Source organism: Pelophylax lessonae (genome assembly GCF_965119305.1).
Source record: "Pelophylax lessonae genome assembly, chromosome: 3".
NCBI classification, from domain to species: Eukaryota; Metazoa; Chordata; class Amphibia; order Anura; family Ranidae; genus Pelophylax; species Pelophylax lessonae.
Window position 1 is genome coordinate 553,150,390 of NC_138770.1, and position 25,733 is coordinate 553,176,122.

Genomic DNA, 25,733 nt, shown 5'->3' on the forward strand with positions numbered 1-25,733 from the left:
ATTTCCACTAGTGTGACTTGTCATGCGATTTTGGACACACAAAGTCGCAGATAAAGTCACAGCCCATGTATTTCAATGGCACCCGTTCCCATCTATGCGACTTTTAAAATCAGTGAATTTGAAAAGGTACATGCACTACTTTGATGCAACTTTTGATGCGACTTTGATCCAGAGAGTATAAAGTTGGATCAAATTTGCATCAAAGTCACACTTTGTCGCAATAGTGGAAACGTAGACTAAGGCCCCTTTCACACTTGTGCGACTTGTTCTGCAATTTGGGACTGCAAAGTCGCATTACAACTCACACTCCTTGATTTCCAATGAGTAAAGTTCATATCTGTGCGACATCAAGTTGCAACGACTTCAAAGTAGTCCCTGCACTACTTTGGTCTGAATTTGATGCGTTTAGAGGTCCAAAGACATAAACATTGCTTCATGTCCAGTCAAAATCACGGCAAAATTGCGCGACTTTTAGGCTGCACAAGTGTGAAAAGGGCCTTCAGCTCCGTTTCCACTAGAGCAACTAATTAATGACACCCGTTCCTATCTATGCGACTTTAAAAATCAGCAACTTTGAAAAGGTACCTGCACTACTTTGATGCAACTTTTGATGCGACTTTGATCCAGAGAGTTTAAAGTTGGATCAAAGTTGCAGCAAAGTTGCATCCTAAATCGCAATAATGGAACCAGAGACTAAAGCTTTGTTTCTACCAGTGCGACTTATTTGGACACACAAAGTCCCATGACAAGTCACAGCCCATTCATTTCAACGGCACCCGTTCCCTTTTATACGACTTTGAAAATCAGCGACTTTGAAAAGGTACCTGCACTACTTTGATGCAACTTTTCATGCAACTTTGATCCAAAGATTGTAAAGTGTAAAGTATCCTTCTAAACTTTCAAAAATGTTCCTGTGTACCTTTTTTTTCTTTCATATATTGTGCCAGTCACATGACCCCCCTCTCTCTCACTTAGGAGAAGCTGTTAGCCTAAACAAGGCTATGAAGATAGGAGGAGATCATGGTGAAGGATAGGAGGGATAGGGCGGGGCTGGGCAGGTCTAGGCATGCCTGTCTATGAAAGACCGACAACCTTATCAGGAAGTGAAACACAGCTTATCAAATACAGATAACAGGAAATAGTGTTGTCGGTGAAAAACAGGAAGAAGCTGATTGTCCAGCTTAGATAAGGCTTTCTAAGCTACACAAGCAGCTAGCTAGAAAATGAATAATATCAAAGATAAAGGTATTATACATACTAATAATAGGAAAAATTTTATTTTTGACTGGAGTTTCCCTTTAATGCGACAAAAGCTTGCATCCCCTGTAACTCGAAGCAACATAGACCCATATCTTTAGCTCAATGGTTTTCTGTGGTTAACGACAATATGTTAATAACTTGACTGCAACCCCCAAAGACAAGAAAAAAACATTAAAGAAAACTTTCTTTTATTAGATACAATATATTTTCTCAGATTACACAAATGCCATCCATAATGTCAACTGAACCCTCCACACACAGAATCCCTGTGACATCCCCTTCCCCCCTGCCCATGAACCTAACTTTCTTTGCTATTAGTCTCTACCAACCCACTCCATTTTTGTTTCCTATCTTCTTTGAATAAAAACATTTCTTTCACACCAGTTTGAGAAGGGTATTAACCTAAAGCTACAGTAAAATGTAGCACTACATAAATAATCTGAGTTGTATAAAGAAGGCCAAACAGTATGCAATTTTCTTTCCTTCATGCTTGATCCCCCCATAAACACAGTCAGTGTTAATGGGGGAATCCCTCCTGCTGCACTATTAAATTCTGACATTGGGAGGTTTCTCCCCCATCAGAATACAATGATCACTGCTGGCAGACATAGTGATTGGTGATTGTGACGACATGTATTTGCAGGAGGTACACTCCAGTCATTCTTTCCCGAAGGGATTTATCTCAGCAACATTCCTGTAGTCAATGAGGCTAAAAATTCAACCGAGTGTGGCACTAAGTAAATTAACTAAAATTTTTTTTTTTTTTACAGGTACTGAACCCAAGAAAGCTTATGGGAAAATCTAAACTAATTTAAAGCTGAAGTTTAGTATGCAGCAGAGCACACAATACACATTAGTTATTAGTTGTAATGATGTGTACCTCATTACCTGTAGATGGCTTCTTCTGCTAAAAGTCATCCTTGAAGTGTCTCCCTCACAGTCGCTGGATACTGCCATTCACAAAACTTGTATGACTACACTCCCACAATGCATCGCGTTCTGCGCACAGACAGAAGAGATCCTGTCATTCAATTTATACGCCTCCATTTACAGAACGTAATGCATTATGGAAGTGGAGTAAAGTGAATTCTGCGAATGATTGTAAAGGCAGAAGGAGAAGGCTGGGCAGATGTTGCAACTTTTCACAGTAGCAGAGGCTGCTGTTGACCTTCATCATGCTGAAAGACAGCTACTCAGTCAATATTCAGTGGCTGTGAAGGAGACACTGCAGTGATGATTTTACCATAATCGGCCATCTGCAGGTATTGTGATACTAACCATTACATACTACAGCTAATATACTAGTATCATGACCCTGATGACGTCAGCTACGCGCTGATGAAACGCGTCGGGACGTTTGGACTGTAATCACGCTACCTCGTCACTTCCGGGTCCTGGTGGGACGCGGAAGCGGCGTTCTCACCTGGAGACCGCAGGTTTGTATCCCTTATGCTTGAAACAAGTCTTTCATATGTAAGTGCATCTGATTTTAAATAAATCTGTTTCCTGCTACATACTTCACTATGAGAGTCCTCCTTGTTTTCCCTGGTCACGGTATCTAAAGCGCTGCGCAAACTGTTGGCGCTATATAAATCCTGTATAATAATAATAATAATCTGAGAGATCTATCACCGGCGATAAGGAGACATATAGGTGGACATCTGGAGGTGTATGGGAGGTGCCAATTGAATACCTGGTATCGATTGTTTGTGATTCCCTGCCTTAACTGACCCCCTATAATCAAGGGGTCTGCCCCATCTGGTAAGCCTTTAGTGCACACCAGGTGACCTTTTTCTGGTGGAGGTGTTGGAGATCAATATCAAGTGCTGGTTTTGTTGCTACAATCAATCCCTTACAACATTCTATATTGGACTTTATTTAATGGACTGTCACCTATTGAATTATTAATACGCACTGTGGACTGTCACTTATATTTCATAAAATTATCTTTTTTGCATAGTCCAATTTTTTGCATAGTCACTTATTTATTTGCATTTGCATTTTTGCACTTATATTTGCAATTTATTATTATTTTTTGCATAGTCACTTATGTACTTGCATTTGCATTTTTGCACCTATATTTGCAATTCAATATTCTACGTATTCACCTATGCACTTTATATTTATTATAGATTTTTCTGATTTTATTCAAGTGTATTTTGGTTCGAGCGCAACTCTATATCTAGAAATATTTATATTATATCAATACTGTATATGGTCCTGTATCCCCCCCCCCCGATATTTAAATATATATAAATACAGTATATACTAAACTTCAACTTTAATTTAAAAAACGCATTTTTAAGCGTTTGTCTGGGAAAAATATATATATAAAAATAGGTATGCAATTTATCTCTGCAATATATACATATTTCCATTTGTTTTGTCTTTAAAAAAAATGCAAGTACTACAAAATACCTGTTGATTGTAGCACTACTCCTAAGGGAGCTGCTGGTTATGGGTCCTCCCTGGGTTACCATTAGCAACAGTAGAACAATCTGGCATTTTCCAAGTGTTTTTACCTCAGACAAGAATCAGTCCAGTTTCTTTGGTTTTTATGTTTTATTAGGAACTTGGATAGGAGAAGGGATGAGCGGGATACTCCAACTGAACAAAACTATGCACACTAGGCAGGGACGACTTGTAAATGCTGGTTAAAGCTGAGTAAAGCTGGGTAACACTGAAATTGAGCTAGTCACGGCTAGGCCACTGGTTTAAGTCTGTCACTAGCTGTGACGCAGAACTGAAGTAATTCTCTGAGGTAATCTGTACTCTGAAGCAACCGCACTGTACTACTGAACAACTTCAGGGCCCTTCCTGGCACCCCCTTTGTTCCTAATCTTCAGGGTTCACTACACGGCACCCCCTTTACTGAAACACTCTGAGTGAGCTGGCTCCTTGATCCCCTGACTTCCCTGGAGTGGTCCCCTCTCTTAGGCAGACCCCTAGGCAGATCCCTTGGTACTCGCTATACTGTTTTTCCCAAAGTCCTCTGCCCAACAGCTCCACTGGTCAGCACACTGGATCCTCTGCAGCCCAGCTCCACTCCTGGTCCCTAGGCTGACTGCCTGGACCACCTTCCTCACTCTGCAGAGAGACAGCCGTCCACCTCCTCCTGGGACTTTGCTCCCACCAAAAGACACCCTGTCACATTCTCCCGCTCTATTTGTGGCCAATCCCAGGATGCACTGCCACATGCCCTCCGTTCTGGCACTGCCATGAAACAGGATGCTCCACTGACTGGGTTTCCTCCACCGTCCAACAATCTCCCTCATTGGATACAGTGGGGACACTCCCTTAGACCCGCTGAATCACACCTGAAAACATGTGGCAGGCAAAACTAACAGATCAGCTCCCCTGATAAGCAGCAGGAGCAAACCAGATGCTTTTACCTAGCACCTGTCTAGGAGGGTGCTACATGATCATGATAGAAATTCAGTCAGCTGCCAACTTTCTGTAATAAGCCTACAATGCTGTATCTGCTACACTAAAATCCTAGCCAATATTATCAGCCCTGCCTTAGAATTCCCTTCGGAACCACAGAACACCTTCTCCTCTCCTCATCCTCAAAGCTTAAGTTGGAGGTGTCCTCTTGTCCCGCAGGAGAGAACTGAGGCTGGGCTGGTAATAACTGCTTGGGATTTAAACAGCGCAAAGAAGCTGTTGTCAGCTCTCTGAAGGAAATTTGGAGCTCAATTGATTTCTGGCAAAACTGACAAGCTTTTTTATGACAAACAATATGTCTCTTTATTGAAAGCATAGGCTTTGTACAATAAGAGCAAGTGGCACAATGATACAGAAAGGCACAATGAAATACAGTCTTGGTGGTGTGGGTCAGGGCCGGATTAATGTAGGGGCTATTGCAGCTCCAGGCTCCTACCTTAATATAGGCCTGGGCTAGCCATATTTACTGCTACTGCTCTTTACTGTTACTTGTAAACACAGAAGTCTGGCTTCTGTGCTACAAGCACACTTCCCAAGTCAGCTCCCTCAGAACTTTCCCACACCGCATGAAGGCCAGACACAGAGGGACAGTTGCCGATGCTTGGATGTGTTTATGGGCTTCAGAGAGGGCATTCCATGTTGTATTAGGCATGTGCAGCTGCACCCTTCCTCCTCAGGGCACTGCCAAGGCATGGCCCTTAAGGCCCTTCAATATCCTCAGCACGAAGCCCATGATGCTCTTAATCTGGCCCTGGTGCTAGATTCAACAGAGCATGAGCAGGAAGAGATCACAAGTTGGGCTCAGAGTACTAAAAAAAGCATTAAAGAATTGTGGATACAGTGTTAGCCAGCACTATAGAAGAAAAAGATTTGGGTGTACTTTTTTCAGATGATTGCAAACTGAGCAAACGGGTGGCCAGGCAGTGGGTAAAGCAATTTTAGGATGCATCACTAGAGGGATCACCAGCAGGAGGAAGGAGGTTCTGCTTCCTCTTTATAGATCTTTAGTGAGACCTCATTTTTAATACTGTGTCCAGTTCTGGAGACCTCACTTACAGAAAGATGTTGATAACATAGAATGAGTCCAGAGACTGGTAACAAATATTGTGAATGGTTTGGGGGGTAAAACATATCGAGAGGGACCTCAGGAACCTAATCTGTAGTCTGGATGAAAGAAGGGAAAGTGGAGACATGATTGAAGCCTTTAAATACATCAAGGAGGTAAATAAGGTTCAGGAGGGCAGTTTTTTCAATATAAAACCAAAATTAAGAACACGGGCACATGACCGCAAACTAACTGGAGTAAAGTTCAAAACTAATCTTAAAAAGTATTATTTTACTGAAAGGGTAGTTGATGCTTGGAATTGAGACAGTCAAGGGCTTCAAACATGCTTGGGACAAACATAGATCTTTACTCTTTACTTTACTAAATTTAACAAAAAGACAAATCAAAACAAAAAAAAAAAATATGGGCAGACTCGATGGACTACTTAGTCTTTTTCTGCTGTCACTTTTCTATGTTTCTATGTTAAAACGGTACCCACAGTAAAGGTAGGGGTCAGCAGCCAGAACAGATCACAGAGGCGAACAAAGGAGATACAACCACTGGGCCGTCCAACCCTTATCATACTTTTTAGGGCAATTCCTATTGTTATATGTCAGATCATACTAATACTAAGGTAGTAGAGCCTTAATCGAGTTCTCCCACTAAGCCACAGTAGGGGGGGAGGGTGAATTTCATTTACACAGTATTTCCTTTTCGAAATAGTGAAGTAAATAATATATCAATAACCTAGTATATTGAGGCCTTTGGGCATCTTCCCGAAAGCTTAATAACGCCAACTCCGGGAAGAGAGGGAGAACAGTCAAATGTTAATGAGGTCAAAAACATCTTTCCAGAACTGTGCCACCCCAGGGCAAATCCAGAACATGTGAAAGTACATGCCAATTTTTATCTGACATCGTGAACAATAAGGGGATCTCTGCGGGTAGATTCTGTGCATTCTCTGGGGAGTATAATAAACCCTATGTAAGAACTTAGTTTGAATCAGCTTATCCCTGGAGGAAATAACCATTTTGGAGCTATCCTAAAAGCAGTCCTCTCTGTCTAGTTTCGGGAACATCAGTCCTCTACTGCTCCCACAGTTTCATGGTCACAGAGCATGGTCACATAGAGGGAAGAGAGGGGCTTGGTCAGCAATTCCTGAGGGAGGAGGTCTTCAAAGGGATCCATCCCAAGGCTGGGAGGGTGCGGAAATTGGGACAGAGTGGCATGCCCCAATTGGAAGTAGCAGAGATACATCTATCCAGGCAACTCGAATTTAGAGGAGAGATCCCGAAAGGATAGCAAGGCGCCAGCAGACATAATGTCCCGGAGGGTCTTTATCCTAAACTGAGCCCAGACCTTTCGCTCAGGCAACAATCTAAAGTGTGGCAAAGAAGGATTACCCCACAATGGATAATACAGAGACTAATGATAAGGTTACAGAAAACGTTTACAGCAGAGATCCAAACCCTAAGAGTCATTTTTGTAGGGTGTGGAAGATCTGCGTAAGCCCTAGAGCCCCTGTATACCTGATTACTAAGTTCCATTGGAGAACCTAGCAGGGCAGCCTCTAAATAGACCACTGCATTACATAATGTAGATTTCGCCAGAGGAGGGAGCGTGCCTCCCTAGATGAAGAAGCTGACATACCTATCAATCTCCTTAAAGAGGAAGTAAACCCTCATAAAAAAAATGAGAAAAAAAAAGCCGGTAAAGAGAAAGGCATAATGAGCTAGTATGCATTGCATACTAGCTCATTATGAAATACTTACCTTAAAACGAAGCCCTCGCAGTGCCGCCCGACATGTCCGGCCGTCCTGCTTCCTTGTTCGCGTCCTCCGGCCATCGCGTCCTCCGGCGCATGCGCGCGGGAGCCGCTGTTCACGGCATAGGGCTCTGAAGGAACAGCACGGGTGGCCGTTCCTTCAGAGCGCATGTGCCGATGACGTCATCGGCTGCATGCACTGTAAATATCTCCTAAACTGTGCATGTTTAGGAGATATTTATAGCACCTATAGGTAAGCCTTAATATAGGCTTACCTATAGGCAAAAGACTTTAAAGTGGGTTTACAACCATTTTAAAAAAGGAGCTGGGTATCCAAAAAGGACATTGTGGAAAACATAAGTGAATTTGGGCCGGAAAATTAATTGTGAGGATATTATTGCGACCCAGCAAATTCAGCGGAATAGTGGCCCAGGAGGAGCATTTGTCTCTTAGCTGTAACAACAGCGGATATAGATTCAAATTATAAAAACTCTCTGGATCCTATTTCATCTGGATACCCAAATTTTTTAATTCATTGACCCACTTCAGTGGAGTAGGGGCCGCAGCTTCCCGCACCCATTGATCAATAGAGAAAAGAACAGACTTTGATGAGTTGATTCGAATGCCCGAAAGCCAGCTTGCTGTGCTTTAATAACACAAACCATGAGTAAATGTGCATGTATTGCAGAGATGTACTAAATATTTTATTTTTTTCACTTTTATTTTATTTTGCTTGGGCATTCACTTTAAATTTTCAGGCTATAAAACAAAGTTAGGCCACTTATATCTCTGTCACATTTCTCTGTGTCAGTTTACCTATTTCCTGAATTATACTCTTGACATTGGTTCCAGTTTTTGAAGCAAAAAGAGATGTTTTGTTAAAAGGAAAAATAAGAAGGAAACCACCAACATGGGCAGGAGGCATTTCATCTATTTCCGATATGTAATATAAAGGAAAAAGAGGATATTTCATAGATTTCCATTGTGCAGTCCCTGGTGTATGATTTGTTTCAGAGTTTGTTCTCAAAGTGATGAGCGCTGATGGGACTTTTGAAGCTGCTTGTCTTAGAGAGGTATTCATTCTTTCTCGTAACCTTGAGGTCAAGGTCTTTCGAGGACACATGATTGCTTTTCCACTTGTTACCATTTCTTTGTTCGGATCATTCTTAGGTTCTGTAGAAGACTTTTCCTCTGAGTTACAGTTGCAGCAATCCCCGAAGTTGTCCCTAGTTGGTGATTTTATTTCTTCCTTACTGTCTAATACAGATTTACAAGATGCGGAGCTGGTGGGCTGATCACAGTTTTCTTTAAAGTGACTAATTCTCATTGGGTTGCACTTTTTAAACTCTTTAGAATTGTGTAAGCTTGTATTACTTTTATGCAATGTTTGTAGTCTAGGGGAATGTAAAACTGGAGATGATATTTTGACCCTTTTGCTGTTGTATCTTTGTATGTCAGATGACTTGTAGTTGAGAAGATCAATAATGTCATTAATTAGTCTTTTCTTTACTTTTACATCATTAGGGCAATCTAAAGACAGTGCGGGGCTGTAGTTTACTTCTAAAAGCCATGGCTTTAGAGTATCATCAATAAGGATATCAAATCCAAAAAGTTCAAAGCAGTTAGGGTACTGTGGTACAGATGGAGAAACTGCTAGAAGGGTCATTGTCACAATATTATGTATTCTTTGCCAAAGTAATACATCATCCACTTCAACACTACGAAGATATGACCTAAACTGACCAAGTGTCCATTTACAACCACTCCCTACCCTTTCCTTATCTGACAAGTAGGAGGTGCTGTACTTATTAATGCTAGTGTTTGTTAGGTGAGCAAATATGTTATCAAGTGAACTGAGGTTGAACTTTTCGGTTGCAAATCTGACCAAACCTTCCTGGTATACATATATGGTCAATGGACAGAAACAGGTCACACAAACATAAATCCTTAGGTCAAATTTGTAGCCAGAGATTAGCAGAGGATTTGTGATATATTTCTGCACAATTACAGTACAGTCATATGCTAAGTCCTTGATGTCTTGAAAAACAAATATCCCTCTGCCCCTAGACATGTCAGTAGGTTTGCAGATCCAATAGCTTGCCTTTTTAGTATGCCTTTCTTTTGAATATTCAGCCAAGAACTTTGTGTAGTCATTGGGTAAAATAAAGGCCATGGGGCTGAACTCATAATAGGAAGACCCATAGATTCCTTTCATGCGTTTTAAATGTCTTGCCAAACAATCCTTCTTTATCATTTGTGCTGTCCCTGGATGATGGTTAAGCCGTTGCCACGGCTTTATGTTATTATGATCAGAAGTACGAAATGCTGAGGTTCTCCAGTGTAAGTTCCACTCTGCTTCACCTTGCTGCTCTTCATCAAATTCATCCCAGCCACGTTCTAGCAACACTTCACGCACAACTTTGGGAGCACTCTCATGGAGACGAAATATCAGAGTTTCCGATATGTTGTTATCATCATCTTCACTTGCCATGGTACAAAAGAAGCATACATAACCTCCGTTAACTGTAAAAGAATACAGACATATTTTTTAATTATGCCATGTACTAAGTTAATAAAAAAATGATCAAAAAAAATAAAAAAAAAAAAAAATATATATATATATATATATATATATATATACACTGTGTATATATATATATATATATATATATACACTGTGTATATATATATATATATATATATATATACTGCATATATATTGTGCAGGATGCCAGAGTTGGGTTCTGAAAGGCGGGTATATTTTCCCACTATTTGGGTTGTGGTCCCTTTAAGAGAGACGATTTGAAGGTAATGTTAAGTAGTTAGGGGTTCTTATCCATGCAAGCTGAAGGGTTGCATGTTGTCTTGGTAGAGAAGAGAGGACTGGTTTTCAGTACTCTCTGGATTGATAAATTATTTTTAGGGACCCAGAATCTAGGAGGTTTGAAGAATTTTGGGTGGGAAAAACCTCAAAACTCTGATTACAGGGACTCTGGTCCTACAGGCTCAGCAGGCCCAGGCAGCACAATTGGAGGTGCAAAAATCTGTCCACGCTTAGTTGGACGCACTAGCAGATTGTCTGAAAAGGGTTGTTGCTCCTAGAAACCCAGTGACAGTGAAAGCCATACATTTCCTGAAAAAGCTTACTTCCCAAGATGATGTGGAAGCATTCTTGACAATGGTCAAATGCATGGCTAAGAGAGAGCATTGGCCTCAGAAACGGAGGCGCCAACCTCATCGCCCTGTTCCTTTCAGGAAAACCACAGAAAACGTATTATGGCCTGCCGATGACCGACTCCAAGGACTATAAAAACTCAAGGGAGAGATCTTCTTGCTTGCTGGATAATAGAGAGCTTAACCCCTTGGCGTGGCACCTCCCAGTCTTTTAAAGCGTTTTAGATGCCAGGAGGCGGGGATTATAATCATGTGCCCGCCGTAATTGGTTGACACAGCGGTCACATGATCGGAAAGATCCCAATCGCAAGCAGCGATCAGGAGCTTTCGGTTAGGTGCAGGAAAGTGTGGTGGGAGCGTGGACTCTCTGTACAGCTTGTTTTGCAATACTCCAAAACAAAATTGCGATGCATAACACCTTGCTCCTGCGCTCAGAACCAGAGCCCCCCAACCACTCCTTCCACGGAACTCACAATTGGCATCCAAATGGCTGAGGCCTTGCTGCCCTATAAGACCAGGGTAGTCCAAAGGTACTGCAAACAAAGATCAAAGAAAGGGCGCACCGGCCTAGTGCATTATCCTCCATATAGGCTTTATTGGTAAAAAGTGAAAGTGACTACTCACAAACAATGGTATTGTAATGTTCTGGTACCTTTGGTACCCTAATTCCACTTTTCCTAAGTGTATGCGCCCCACCATTCTCTTTTGGTAAGGTGCGCATACACCTTTAAGACCGATGCTGTCATCACCGAGCGCCGCTGGAGCGGCTATTTCAACCTCCGGCGGTCTCACTCACGTGTTCGTTCAACGCCGCAAAATCTGCCTTGAAGCTCTCATGCTTGCAAGCATACCTCGCTATCGGAACCACGCTGCTGATCCCTGTATCCCGCTACCGGATCATCCGCTCTTGCCGAACCTCTCAGCTACTACATTGCTACTAGTGATAAGTACCCCACAGGGGAAACCTCTATAACCTTCATACTAAAGCTTACACTATCTAGCTCTGCATACTAAGGACTATTACTACATCTGCATTAACTAAGATTGCTAGCTCTTGAGCCTAATACCATCTGCTCTTGCACTGGGTTGGTCTATCCTGTATGTTCACCTGCTACTCTATCATCTGCTACCATACATGATTGCTTAACCTATCTGCATCCCATCTGCTACTATCTTACTTTCAAGAACATTCCTTTCAAGTGTCTGTCATCTACCATCTCTACCCAACCTGTCTCTTCAGCCTATCATCACTATATTACTATACATATAAGTCACTCTAGGAACATCTTATTGAGTGTGTGTATCTACTTGCTGAATTGAGACTATCCACACATGATGAGTCTTGGGAGTTGGGATTGGTGTCTCAGCGTTTCTCTACATGACTACTGAAGTGGAATATTTCTGCAGCTGTAAATCCACATTATACATAAAACGCAGGAGCGTTACAGATTGAACGAACCTCAAATGGATTCAGCAGAAATAACCACTCAGGTGACACAATTAAAACAGCAAGTAACTGCGTTAATACACGCACTTGCTGAATTAAGAGAAGAGAATCAGGCTCTGACGCAGCAGGTAACCAGACTGACACAACTTACCACTGCTCAGTCCCCTGAACCCAAAATAAATCCTCCTTTGGTATTTACAGGCGATCGCAAAAAATTTTGCGAATTTAAAAACGCATGTGAGTTACTTTTCTTGCTAAAACCCCGTACCTACCTTACTGATCACATTAAGGTTTGTACTATTATTTCTTACCTAACAGGCGATCCTCGGGCCTGGGCAGACTCTCTTTTTGAGAAAAACTATCAGCTTCTCAAATCCTATACCTTATTTCTAGCAGAACTTACTAGCCTATATGATGATCCCAATAGGCAGAGTACTGCCGATCTTCAATTAAGGTCCTTGAAACAAGGTAGGAGACCTGTGGAAGACTTTGTCGCAGAATTCAAGAGATGGACCCTTGATTCAGAATGGAATGATGCATCTCTGAAAACTCAATTTAGGCTTGGCCTATCAGAGGCCGTTAAAGACGAGCTCGCCTGAGCGGATCTGCCAAAAACCCTGGATGCATTGATACAACTCAGTATCACCATAGATAGAAGACTACGAGAAAGAAAGGCTGAAAAAATGGGAATGCCATTATCCAGTTCTTCTCGGATTTCGGCCGATGACCCCACTCCTATGGAGGTAGGAACCATACGCCCACCTCTATCAACTATGGAAAGAGCCAGAAGACGATCTGGTAATCTCTGCTTGTACTGTGCATCCCCGGATCACAAGATAAACGTCTGTCCCCTAGTCTACAAAAAGAAAGGTGAGTGTTCACATGTCCTCCTAGGGGGATTGACAACTTCAATTACTAACCCTTACCTTTTTGTTTGCTTAACATTACAGTGGGACCAGAACAGGATTACTACTAAGGCCATGATTGACACAGGATCTTGTGGAAATTATATTGACATACGTTTTGCTGCTTTAAATAAAGTCCCTATTATTTCTAAACCTAAACCTGTCTCAGTGAGTCTTATTAACGGTGTTCCTTTATCCTCTGGTCCGATCACTGATCAGACACAGGCACTCCTAGTCACTACTAACGGGTCTCATATGGAGACCACTACCTTCGATCTAATACCTTCACCCCACTTTCCCATTGTTTTGGGACTTCCCTGGTTACACACACATCAACCAACCATAGATTGGAAGGAACGGACCCTGGCCTTCCTCTCTTGCTATTGCGAGGGTACGTGTAACCTCCCGTCTTCCGGGAAGATCCTGTCTGTGGTGACAGATGAGATTGCACCACTATGTTATCAGGATCTCTCTGAGGTTTTTCTTGAAAAAAATGCTCAAGCACTACCTCCCCATCGAGACTATGATTGTAGTATTGATCTACTCCCAAATAGCAAATTGCCGTTCGGTCATGTTTATCCTCTTTCACAGGATGAACTTTCCCATCTCAAAGAATATTTGGATGAGAATTTGAAAAAAGGTTTTATTAGACCTTCCACTTCTTCCACAGCAGCAGGACTCTTTTTTATCCGCAATAAGGACTCAAGTCTCAGGCCTATCATCGACTATAGGCAATTGAATGCTATTACAATAAAAGATCGCTATCCTCTACCGCTTATCCCTGAACTCATTGAGCAGGTGCGTGGAGCTACCTATTTTTCAAAATTGGACCTGAAAGGGGCATACAATCTCATTCGAATCCGTGATGGACACGAGTGGAAGACTGCATTCAGAACCAGATACGGATTGTTCGAATATCTTGTAATGCCATTCGGGCTATGCAACGCCCCTGCAGCCTTTCAACGATTTATAAACGATATTTTCAGAGACTTACTAGATGTCTGTGTTGTGGTATATCTGGACGATATACTTATATATTCACGATCCTTGTCTGAACACATAAGACATGTAAGACTAGTATTATCGAGATTGCTTGCACACAACCTATACGTGAAACTGAAAAAATGCTTGTTTCATAAAGAAGAGGTACTGTTTCTAGGCTACATCATATCCAAAACAGGAATCAAGATGGACATGAGTAAGATATCCTGCATTCAGGATTGGCCTACACCAACCACCCGCAAGGCGCTACAGCGATTCCTTGGATTTTCTAATTTCTACAGGAAATTCATCAGGAACTTCTCTGCCATTGTGAGACCCCTCACACAGCTCACTAGCATTAAGAGACCATTCAAATGGTCAGATGAAGCAAATAAAGCTTTTCACCTGTTAAAGACAAGGTTTACTTCTGCTCCCATACTACGCCATCCAGACCCATCCCTCCAATACATTCTGGAAGTAGATGCGTCAAACATGGCAGTAGGAGCAATACTCTCCCAACGACCAACTAACACTTCACCACTCCATCCAGTCGCCTTCTTTTCTAAATCCTTAAGCAGTCCAGAGGTAAATTACCCCGTGGGTGAAAAGGAACTGCTTGCTATAAAATTGGCTCTGGAGAATTGGCGACATCTACTCGAAGGCACCCGATTACCAATACTTATATACACGGACCATAAAAATCTTCAATATCTTCAGACTAACAAAACTCTCTCTCACCGACAGATACGATGGTCACTATTCTTTCTAAGGTTTAACTTCCTAGTGACCTACACACCTGCAGATAAGAACAAAAAGGCGGATGCACTATCACGACTGACTGAAGAAAACTACTTCGAAATCCCTTCCGTTCCTATAATACCTCACAAGCGTATTATTGGAGTTGTCCGTTCTTTGAAGGAAGAGGTTTTGCATGGTATAAGTTTGGATTCACCCCCACCACAACTAAATACCGATGCAGAAGGCTTCCTCTACTACAACGACAAACTTTACATACCACCTACCATGCGCACCAAGATCTTGGAATTATCGCATGATGTGCCTATGGCAGGACATATGGGTATGACAAAGACTCTTAATCTGATTACCAGACAATTCTGGTGGCCTGACATGAAAACATCTATACAAAAATTCGTCTCTTCATGCAATGTCTGTGCCAGGTCCAAAATTGACACTACGAGACCATCCGGTCTACTATGCAGTCTACCAATACCCCAAACTCCATGGGAAGTTGTGTCCTTGGACTTTATAGTAGAACTACCTCCTTCCAAAGGATTTAATACCATCTTGGTGTCAGTGGACCATCTGACAAAGATGGCACATTTCATTGCTATTCGCAGACTACCTTCGTCCAAACAAACGGCAGAACTCCTGATGAAACATGTCTTTAAGTTACATGGTATCCCAAAAACTCTTCTGTCTGACCGTGGATCACAATTTATTTCCAAGTTCTGGCAAGAACTATGTCACATACTACGAATTGAGCGGAAGCTCACTTCTCCTTACCATCCGCAGACCAACGGACAGACTGAAAGAGTCAACCAATGCATCCAGCAATATTTACGTTGTTACACTTCTTACCAACAGGATGATTGGGTGGATCTTCTCCCTCTGGCAGAATTTGCCTACAACAACGCAACCCACAGTACGACCAAGCAGAGTCCGTTCTACTTGAACTATGGGTTTCATCCCTCTATTCTTCCACCACGCATCCTTCCTTCAAATAACCCAGTAGCCTCAGACTATCTTACCCAAATAAAGGACTCTCTGGGTTTGCTTAATACTACCATTGCACACGCTCATAGTCAACAAAAGAAGTACTATGATCTTCGCAGAAGACCTTCTCCTCAGTATGCTATTGGGGACCTCGTTTGGCTCTCAACAAAAAATTTAAGACTGAAAATCCCTAGCAAAAAGCTTGGACCTCTCTTCTTGGGACCTTTCCCAATCAAGAAACTTATTGGAAAAACTGCAGTACAGCTTACATTGCCAATAGACCTCAAAATACATCCCATTTTCCATGTGTCACTACTGAAGCCCCATGTTCCTGACCAAGGAATAAGGCCTACTATCCCACTTCCTCCTCCTGTACAAGTTGAAGGTGGAGAAGAATATGAGATAAAAGAGATTCTGGATTCTCGTATCCACAGAAGAAAACTTCAATACTTAGTTCGATGGAAGAACTATGGGCCCCAAGACGACACCTGGCTAAACACCTCTGACATACATGCCCCTAGATTAATCCGCAACTTTCATGCAAAGTACCCAGACAAACCAGCTCCAGAGGCCTTCAGGAGCCGGCCTTAAGGGGGGGTACTGTAATGTTCTGGTACCTTTGGTACCCTAATTCCACTTTTCCTAAGTGTATGCGCCCCACCATTCTCTTTTGGTAAGGTGCGCATACACCTTTAAGACCGATCCTGTCATCACCGAGCGCCGATGGAGCGGCTATTTCAACCTCCGGCGGTCTCACTCACATGTTCGTTCAACGCCGGATAATCTGCCTTGAAGCTCTCATGCTTGCAAGCATACCTCACTATCGGAACCACGCTGCTGATCCCTGTATCCCGCTACCGGATCATCCGCTCTTCCCGAACCTCTCCTCTACTACATTGCTACTAGTGATAAGTACCCCACAGGGGAAACCTCTATAACCTTCATACTAAAGCTTACACTATCTAGCTCTGCATACTAAGGACTATTACTACATCTGCATTAACTAAGATTGCTAGCTCTTGAGCCTAATACCATCTGCTCTTGCACTGGGTTGGTCTATCCTGTATGTTCACCTGCTACTCTATCATCTGCTACCATACATGATTGCTAAACCTATCTGCATCCCATCTGCTACTATCTTACTTTCAAGAACATTCCTTTCAAGTGTCTGTCATCTACCATCTCTACCCAACCTGTCTCTTCAGCCTATCATCACTATATTACTATACATATAAGTTACTCTAGGAACATCTTATTGAGTGTGTGTATCTACTTGCTGAATTGAGACTATCCACACATGATGAGTCTTGGGAGTTGGGATTGGTGTCTCAGCGTTTCTCTACATGACTACTGAAGTGGAATATTTCTGCAGCTGTAAATCAACATTATACATAAAACGCAGGAGCGTTACAGGTATAAACCAGCATATCAAATCCAAACATCAGGAGCAGTCTATGTAAATGTCCACTATCCTTGACAAATGACGGCTGACGCGTTTCAAGGCTTCGCCTCTTCCTCAGAGCCAATGGGCCATTTCAAAACCATTAGTTTATATAGCATATCTGTGGGGCCTTGGAGGACCCCTCCCTCATTGGTGTAGTTAAAATACTATTAACCCATGCCACACACATCATTACCATCAGCCCACAGCACTGTGGATTCATAGTACCCTTATATTATATTATAAAGTGTATAACATGATCAGATATGCAGATAATACAACCAGAATATTAGGTTAAAAAGCTATTACAAAAAAAAAAAACCCAAACAAGTCCAAGGAGATGCTGCCATAGAGTATGATGGTAAATATATTATTACTGTTATTGTGACCATCCTGCACCCTGGGCCTTGCTGAAGATCGGGGATGGATGTGCTTGTGTCCATACACTGATAGTACATACTATATACTGTATATTTTCTGATCTTCAGCAAGGACCAGGATGCAGGATGGTCACAATAACAGTAATAATATATTTACCAACATACTCTACTTCAGCATCTCCTTGGACTTGTTTGGGTATGTTTTTTTTTTTTTTTTTTGTAATAGCTTTTTAACTTAATATTCCGGTTGTATTATCTGCATATCTGATCATGTTATACAATATATATTATAATATAAGAGTACTATGAATCCACAGTGCTGTGGGCTGATGGTAATGGTGTGTGTGGCATGGGTTAATAGTATTTTAACCGCACCCATGAGGGAGGGGTCCTCCAAGGCCCCACAGATGAGACTTGGGCCATTTATTGCTATATAAACTGGTGGTTTTGATATGGCCCACTGGTTCTGAGGAAGAGGCGAAGCCTCAAAACACGTCAGCCGTCATTCGTCAAGGACAGTGGACATTTACATAGACTGCTCCTGATGTTTGGATTTGATATGCTGGTTTATACCATTGTTTGAGTGGGGTAAGCTGGGCAATAGTGCAGAGAGAGATGGACACAGCAAGCAGAAATGAGGGGCAAAGCAAAACTACAGAAAACAATTCTGTGGGGAGCACCCACAACAACAGAAAACGAAGGGGATACACAGACAGAAACTGAAGAAAGCAAGCAAGAGGGAAAACACTGAAAACAACGACAAGACCGAACATACACGTGTATGAAGGAACAGCAAACGCCAGAGGAACAGGGAAGTCCAGATTCAGCGTGGAGACACGTTGCTGGAACACTAACCCACAAGTGCAAACATTTAATATTAATAGAAAATTATATAAACTGTTAGCTGCGCACATATATCATCCAAAACAGTGACATGTGTATAAGTGATCAATAAAATAATCAAATACTGTACGTGAACAATAAAATTCAAAAACACTGCCACCAAAAATATATTTGTATATAAATATGAAAAATAAAAATAGTCCTAAACTGAAAATCCATGGTGAAAAGTATAGATAGTCTGGTGAGATTCCAGTGACTTCAAGATAAAAGAAACACCAAAAAAAAGGTCCACCACCTCTGTGTTCCACACCCCTTTGCCAAGTCACTCACCCCCACTTAATGCCCTCCACTCTCATGGAATGGGCAAAAGACACTTGGATGTTCCACCTTAGATCAAGAGTACACTGGCTGGTAGATCACTGATGCCTAGATAGCCTTCCTTCTGCTCATAGCATGAAAAGTAAGAGAAGATACCACTAGTGCAATAATGTCTGAAAGACCTTTTAATGAAATATTAGCTTCCAATGTTTACACTCACATGGAACAATCCTTGTAAAAACACATAAAATAATTTCATAAGCGGGGATAAAGGTGCTCACTCAGATCCTGCTGCCGCGGCATAGTGTACTGCTGGAACCGAGGAGACACCTCTGCTCACCCGACCAATCCTTCCGGGAAGTTGTGTAGCCAAGCCCATTTTATAGTATGGCACAAGGACAGGCTCAGGGGAGCTTGGCTTTTTTTTCGCCATGCCAGTGGCTTTTGATAAAGGATGCATGCACCGTCCTGTCACCGTTTGAGGAGGCCACAAGGATACCTGCTGGAGCACACGCTTCGTGGAATCATGGACAGGGCACTTGAGGCAGGAGGAAGAGGAGGACTTCCTTTCCTCACAAGGCCCCCTTTACTGTATGCAGATATCATTCCTGCAGGGCCAAAAAACACATAGGAGGAAGAAGAGGATGATTGCGGCAGCATGGATGTAGAGGATATCATTCAGCAGTCTTCAAGGGATGGTTTTGATTCCCCAGAAACCCCAGGAGTTGTACGTGGTTGGGGAGAGGTTGCTCCTGACAATGTCATCCTTAGTGACCCAGAGGACTCAGAAGCTTATGCCTCCTGCAACCTACGTTGCATGGGCTCCCTGATTCTGCAAAGCTTGCGAAAGAACCTGAGGATTCGTGCTATCAAGGAGAGGGATAATTACTGATCTGCAACCCTTCTTGATCCACGTTACAAGGGTAAAGTTGCAGAGCTCATCCTGCCTTCGCAGGGGGAGCAGAGGATGAAACATATTGAGGAGGCCTTGAAAAAAATGTGTGTACCACCTTTCCAGACACTGGGAGGTTAACGTTCTCTGGACCTGTTTCTGAGGCATCGTTCAGCCACAGGAGGAACGGTGGAGAAGGAGGCAGGCTGACTGATGCCTTTAAACAGTTCTTTAGTCCTCAGCAGCACCCAGGGCTGTTAGGTTTAAGCAACTATCGCCAGCATCACCATCATATGGTGCATGATTATCTAGAGACAAGAGCAGACTTGGAGACCTTTCCAACTGAACATCCACTGGGTTACTGGGTCTTGAGGATGGACACTGGCTAGAACTTGCTCAATATGCAATGGAGCTACTGGCCTGTCCTGCTTCCAGCGTGCTTTCCGAACTGATGTTCAGTGCTGCTGGATGTTTTGTGACACACAAAAGAGTGAGTCTGTCCACAGACTTTGTTGACCAGCTGACTTTTATCAAAATGAATCAGTCCTGGATCAACAGCAGCTATCAAGCCTCTGATGCTGATGTAACTGATTGAATTTGCTAGGGGTCTGCCATCCCTTGAAGACAGCATATGCTGCCTATCCTATTCCTCAACCTTGATTCTGCTAGCTTCCAACAATGTTTTTGGTTTAGGTCACCACCAACCCCCAAGGCCTAATTTTTCTGCACTTGTATGACAGGTGCATACATTTTAAATTTTGTATGTCATTTTTAACAGCAGGCCCTGTCCCTGTGCCCTGCGCCCAGCAAGAGTAACTGTGAGGGGTTACGGTGTTCAAGCACCACCAACAACCAAGACCCAATTTTTCTGCACCTTTATGACAAGTATATGCCATTTCAAAATTTGTATGGAATTTTTAGAAGCAGGGCCTGCCCCTGTACCCAGCAAGATTAACTGCGATGGGTTGCGGTGTTCAGGTACCACCAACAACCAAGGCCCAATTTTTCTGCACCTGTATGACAAGTACATGCGATTTCAAATTTGTATAGAATTTTTAGCAGCAGGGCCTGTTCCTGAGCCCAGCAAGAGTAACTGCAAGGGGTTGCGGTGTTCAGGCACCACCAACAACCAAGGCCCAATTTTTCTGCACCTCTATGACAAGTACATGTGATTTCAAATTCGTATGGAATTTTTACCAGCAGGGCCCGTTCCTGCGCTTAGAAAGAGTAACTGTTAGGGGTTGCGGTGTTCAGGCACCACCAACAACCAAGGCCCAATTTTTGCGTATTCTGATGCATTTTTATTAATTTTACATTAAAAACCTGCGGCTCAGATCGAAGCTTAGTCACATACTGTGTACATACAGCGATGGCGCCCATGCCCTGGATGATGTCATCTGTGATGATACGCGTAGGGAGGAGTGACATAATCGCGTATCTCTTCCTGGAAGTGTGGGTTATTTGCTGTATGTCCGCTGGCAAGAATTATTTTTAGGCGTATTTGCATTATATGAATGTATGTAAAATGTTATACTTTTAATAAAGCTACCTAAAGGTTTTACACTATGTGGAGCATTTTTTCTATGTTCTTGGGGATAAACCTCTGGGGATGATACAGAGACGATTACTACCGCTCTGTTCCCTTGGCCTCCAAGATTCTGCTCTATCTTGGTTCTCCTCCTACCTATCACAGCGCTCCTTCAGTGTTACCCACAACGCTACCTCCTCCTCCCCATTGCCCCTTTCTGTGGGGGTTCCCCAAGGCTCTGTTCTTGGACCCCTCCTCTTCTCTATCTACACCGCCTCCCTTGGTCACTTGAGAAACCGCCCATGGCTTCCAATACCATCTATACGCCGATGACACTCAAATCTATCTGTCTACTCCTCACCTCACTCCTTCAGTCTCCTCTCGCATTGCTAACTTACTTACTGACATATCAACATGGATGTCGCACCACTTCCTCAAACTAAATCTCTCTAAAACTGAGCTGGTAATATTCCCTCCCGCCCGTGCCCCCCTCCATGACTTTTCTATCAAAATTAGTTATGCAACCATCAATCCCTCCCCTCATGCCAGGGTACTAGGTGTAATCCTGGACTCTGACCTGTCCTTTCAGCCCCAAATCCAATCATTGTCAAAAGCTTGTAGACTTCACCTCCGCAACATCTCTAAAATTCGCCCCTTTTTAACAACTAAAACCACCAAGCTACTCATTCACTCCCTTGTTATTTCTCGCCTCGACTATTGCAACTCCTTTCTCATAGGCCTACAACTTCATAGGCTATCCCCTCTTCAGTCTATCATGAACGCTGCTGCCAGGCTTATCCACCTTACCAACCGCTCAGCGTCTGCCTCCCCTCTCTGCCAATCCCTACACTGGCTCCCGATTGCCCAGCGAATTAAATTCAAAATACTAACCACAACATACAAAGCCATTCACAACTCTGCCCCAAGCTACATCACCAATCTTGTCTCTAAATATCACCCAAACCGTCCTCTCCGCTCCTCTCAAGACCTCCTACTCTCAAGTCCCTTGTCTCCTCCTCTCATGCTCATCTCCAGGATTTCTCCAGGGCCTCTCCCATCCTCTGGAATGCTCTACCCTGTACGGCTATCCCCTACTCTAGCTGCTTTCAGGCGATCCCTGAAAACTCATCTCTTCAGGGAAGCCTATCACACCGCCAGCTAATCTGCCATCAGCTCATTCCCTACTCTTACAACCTCTTGTAACACCTGCCCCACCCCATTAGATTGTAAGCTCTTCTGAGCAGGGCCCTCTTAATCTTCTTGTATTTTATTGTATTGTAAATGTACTGTCTCCCTATAATATTGTAAAGCGCTGCGTAAACTGCTGGCGCTATATAAATCCTTAATAATAATAATAATAATAATTCCGCTCTAAACATCTGCCTTCAAAGGAACCCTATAGAAATATTGCTGGCCAGGTTGTTTGGCTAGATGCTCTCTTCACCTTTCTTTATAGAAGGTCTTGCGAAGCTGGTAAGCCTCCATTTTAAGGTGATGGTGTAACACCCCAAATTACACAATGGTGATGGATGTTCAATATGCACATGGAATCTCTTGATTACATTTGAAGACGACTCATTTTCTCTCACCATAATCCCAATTGGACTTTATTTGGGATGTTTATTTTTTGAGAACAATACTTTTTTGAGCTCCTTGTTTATGATTGTCATATCACTATTATCATTTAAATATATATTCTTTTATTGTTTTTGGAACGTGACTCTTTTCTATGCTAATATGTAGGAGCGCTCCTAAAGATTTCCAGAGAGAGTCAGATTGTGAGGGCATAAACTAATTGGATATATAGATCTAGTAAACAAATGGCTACATGGATTGGAAAATAGGTTACATGCTTACACCAATTTCTGCCCTTTGTTCTATTGAACTTAGTGCTTTTTATTGTTGTTGAGCTTCCATAAGCAAATAATATACTCCTAGCAATGAATTAAGTGCTCTATGTTTACTTTCCAGTATAAATTATGCTGTGTAAATAGTTAGCACTAATAGTAAGAATAATTATACATGTTGGTAAGAAACTTTCTTTGCTGCATACTGGCACCATGACAGCTGCTTTAGAAAATAAACATATCATTGTAATTTAAAAAGCAGCATCTTACCTAGTCATGGTAAACTACGTCAGAGTATGGTGATCTTCATTGTTTCCTAAACAGGAAAGGTGAGTACATTCCTGAAAACCCAGGTTATTAAGGTGAAGCTGCAAACAGAGAAAGCAAACAGTATCAGACATAATGACTCAACTGGATAAAATTATAAAGTAGATAGCTTTTTAACCACTTCAATACAGGGTACTTATGCCCCCCTCCTGCCCAGACCAATTTTCAGCTTTCAGTGCTCTCACATTTTGAATGATAATTACTCAGTCATGCTACACTGTATCCAAACAAATTTTTTATCATTTTTTTTTCACACAAATAGGGCTTTCTTTTGGTGGTATTTAAGCACCACTGGGTTTTTTATTTTTTGCAATATAAGCGAAAAAAGAGTGAACATTTTGGAAAAAAAAACACTTTTTTTTAGTTTATATTATAGAATTTTGCCAATAAGTCCTTTTTCTTCATACGTTTGGGACAAAATGTATACTGCTACCAACCTTTGGTAAAAATAGCCCAAATTTGTACATATTTTTTAGTCTGTGCGAACATTTTAGAGTCTACAAGCTATGGTGCCAGCCATTCAAAATTGATCACACCTGATGTACTGACTGCCTATCTCATTTCTTGAGGCCCTGGAATGGACAGTACAAATACCCCCCAAATGACCCCTTTTTGGAAAGTAGACAATCCAAGGTATTTAGTAAGAGCCATGGTGAGTTTTTTTGAAGTTGTATTTTTTCCCACAATTCTTGGGAAAATTAAGAAATATTTTTTTTACACAAAACTGTCATATTAACAAGTCATTTCTCACATACAGCATATGCATACTTGCAATTACACCCCAAAATACATTCTGCTACTCCTCCTGAGTATGGCGATACCACCTCCTGTCATTATACGAGTAAAAATTACACATCTAATTTCATGACGACCTATGACACTTTTGAAGGCCCTGGAGCACCAGGACCATTGAAACGTCCACAAAATGACCCCATTTTGGAAAGCAAATCCCCCAACATATATTCTATGAGGCATTATGGATCTTTTGAACATGTCATTTTTTTCCACAAGTTTGTGGAAAACGTGAAAAAAGATGAACAAATGAAAAATTGTCAATTTATAGAATATTTCTAACACATAGCATGTACATAGCAAAAATGACACCACAAAATACATTCTGCTACTCCTCCTGAGCATGAAGATACCACATGCTTTAGACTTTTACACAGCCTGGCCATATACAGAGGCCCAACATCCAAGTAGTCACAGTTAGACGTTCTAGGAGCATAAATTATACATTTAATTTCCTGACAACCTATTGCATTTTTGAAGGCCCTTCATATTTCTAACACAATAGCATGTACATACCAATAACACCCCAAAATACAAAGGGTAAACAAAAGATTACCTGTGGTTTTAGTAGTGCAGTGGTCAAGAGAGGAGAGCATCCAGGTAGCAAGCGGGGATGTGGTAAGCGAAAGCAAAAGTAATCGTCCAGGCAGCAGGCAGGAATACTTTCCATAGTCAGTACAGGCAGCAGACAGAGATACTGTCTGGACAGCCAAAGCATTGGTCCAGGTAGCAGGCAGGGATGTGGTCCATAAAGTCCTGGGTCATTACAGGCAATGATATGGTCAGCACAGCCAAAGTATTGGTCCAGGCAGCAGGAAGGACCATCAAGATTAGGGCCTCTGTCAGGAAAGAATGGGGACATGGGGAGAGGCTTCTCCCACCCAAATCTCTTTGAAGACTCCAGACCTTGTTCTGGGAACACAGAAAAACAAAAACTAGTTTTCTCTACTCAGAACACTATTCTGAAGCCCCTCACATATGTGAGACCCCTCTCTACTAAAGTAGAAGGGAAAAAGATCAGTCCAAGTGGCAGGCAAAAAGCGTGGTTGATTAACAGGCCAAGGTCAGTGCACGTGGAAGTCAGAAACATGGTTTAAAATGGCAGGCAAATGCATCAGCGGTAAAAAGCCCAGGGTCAGTTAACGTGGAATATAGAAACGTGGTAGCAGGAAAATTATCCACACAGGTATTTGAAACAGGGAAATGGCAGTCTGTTAAAAATAAGGAGAATTAATATCTTACGGATGTGTGATAAATTCTGAAGCATTCTCTGATTCGTAGGCCAGGTTAGAAGGGACATTGGGGACAATGATAACTAGTGTCTCTTCTAACTCCTCCTCTGCTGCACAAACAACATTTCTTTTTGCGTCTTCTTCCTGATTCTGTAGGGGGAATGTTATAGGGAAAATTTTGCTCATAAAGTCAACTATCAGAGTAAATGCTTTCTGGGGCGGGTCTTTGCTGGTAAATCAGGGCAGTGACAATATCTTCAATAAATTTGAGGTAGATGATAGGTTGGATTTCTGTTGACTTCTGATAGCAGACATACGAATTATACATGGCCATGTGAAAGAGTTGAAATTAAACTTTTTTATATTAGTAATGGGACT

At 42.2% G+C, this 25,733-nt stretch overlaps 2 protein-coding genes across 2 annotated transcripts in view; one reads left to right on the forward strand and one right to left on the reverse strand.

Annotated features, from left to right (window-relative positions):
* HNRNPU (heterogeneous nuclear ribonucleoprotein U) overlaps window positions 1–25,733 on the forward strand; it is a 458,517-nt gene that overhangs the window by 175,634 nt on the left and 257,150 nt on the right. The gene's annotated exons all lie outside the window — the stretch shown is intronic.
* The window catches only part of TTLL2 (tubulin tyrosine ligase like 2), a 38,858-nt gene continuing 21,362 nt past the window's right edge, over window positions 8,238–25,733 (reverse strand). The window contains exons 2-3 of the mRNA XM_082251995.1: window positions 23,275–23,372; window positions 8,238–10,037 (exon numbers count right to left, since the gene is read on the reverse strand). Coding sequence (XP_082108121.1) covers window positions 8,296–10,005 — 1,710 coding nt within the window. The 5' untranslated portion in view covers window positions 10,006–10,037; window positions 23,275–23,372 and the 3' untranslated portion in view covers window positions 8,238–8,295. The remainder of the gene's footprint in view (window positions 10,038–23,274; window positions 23,373–25,733) is intronic.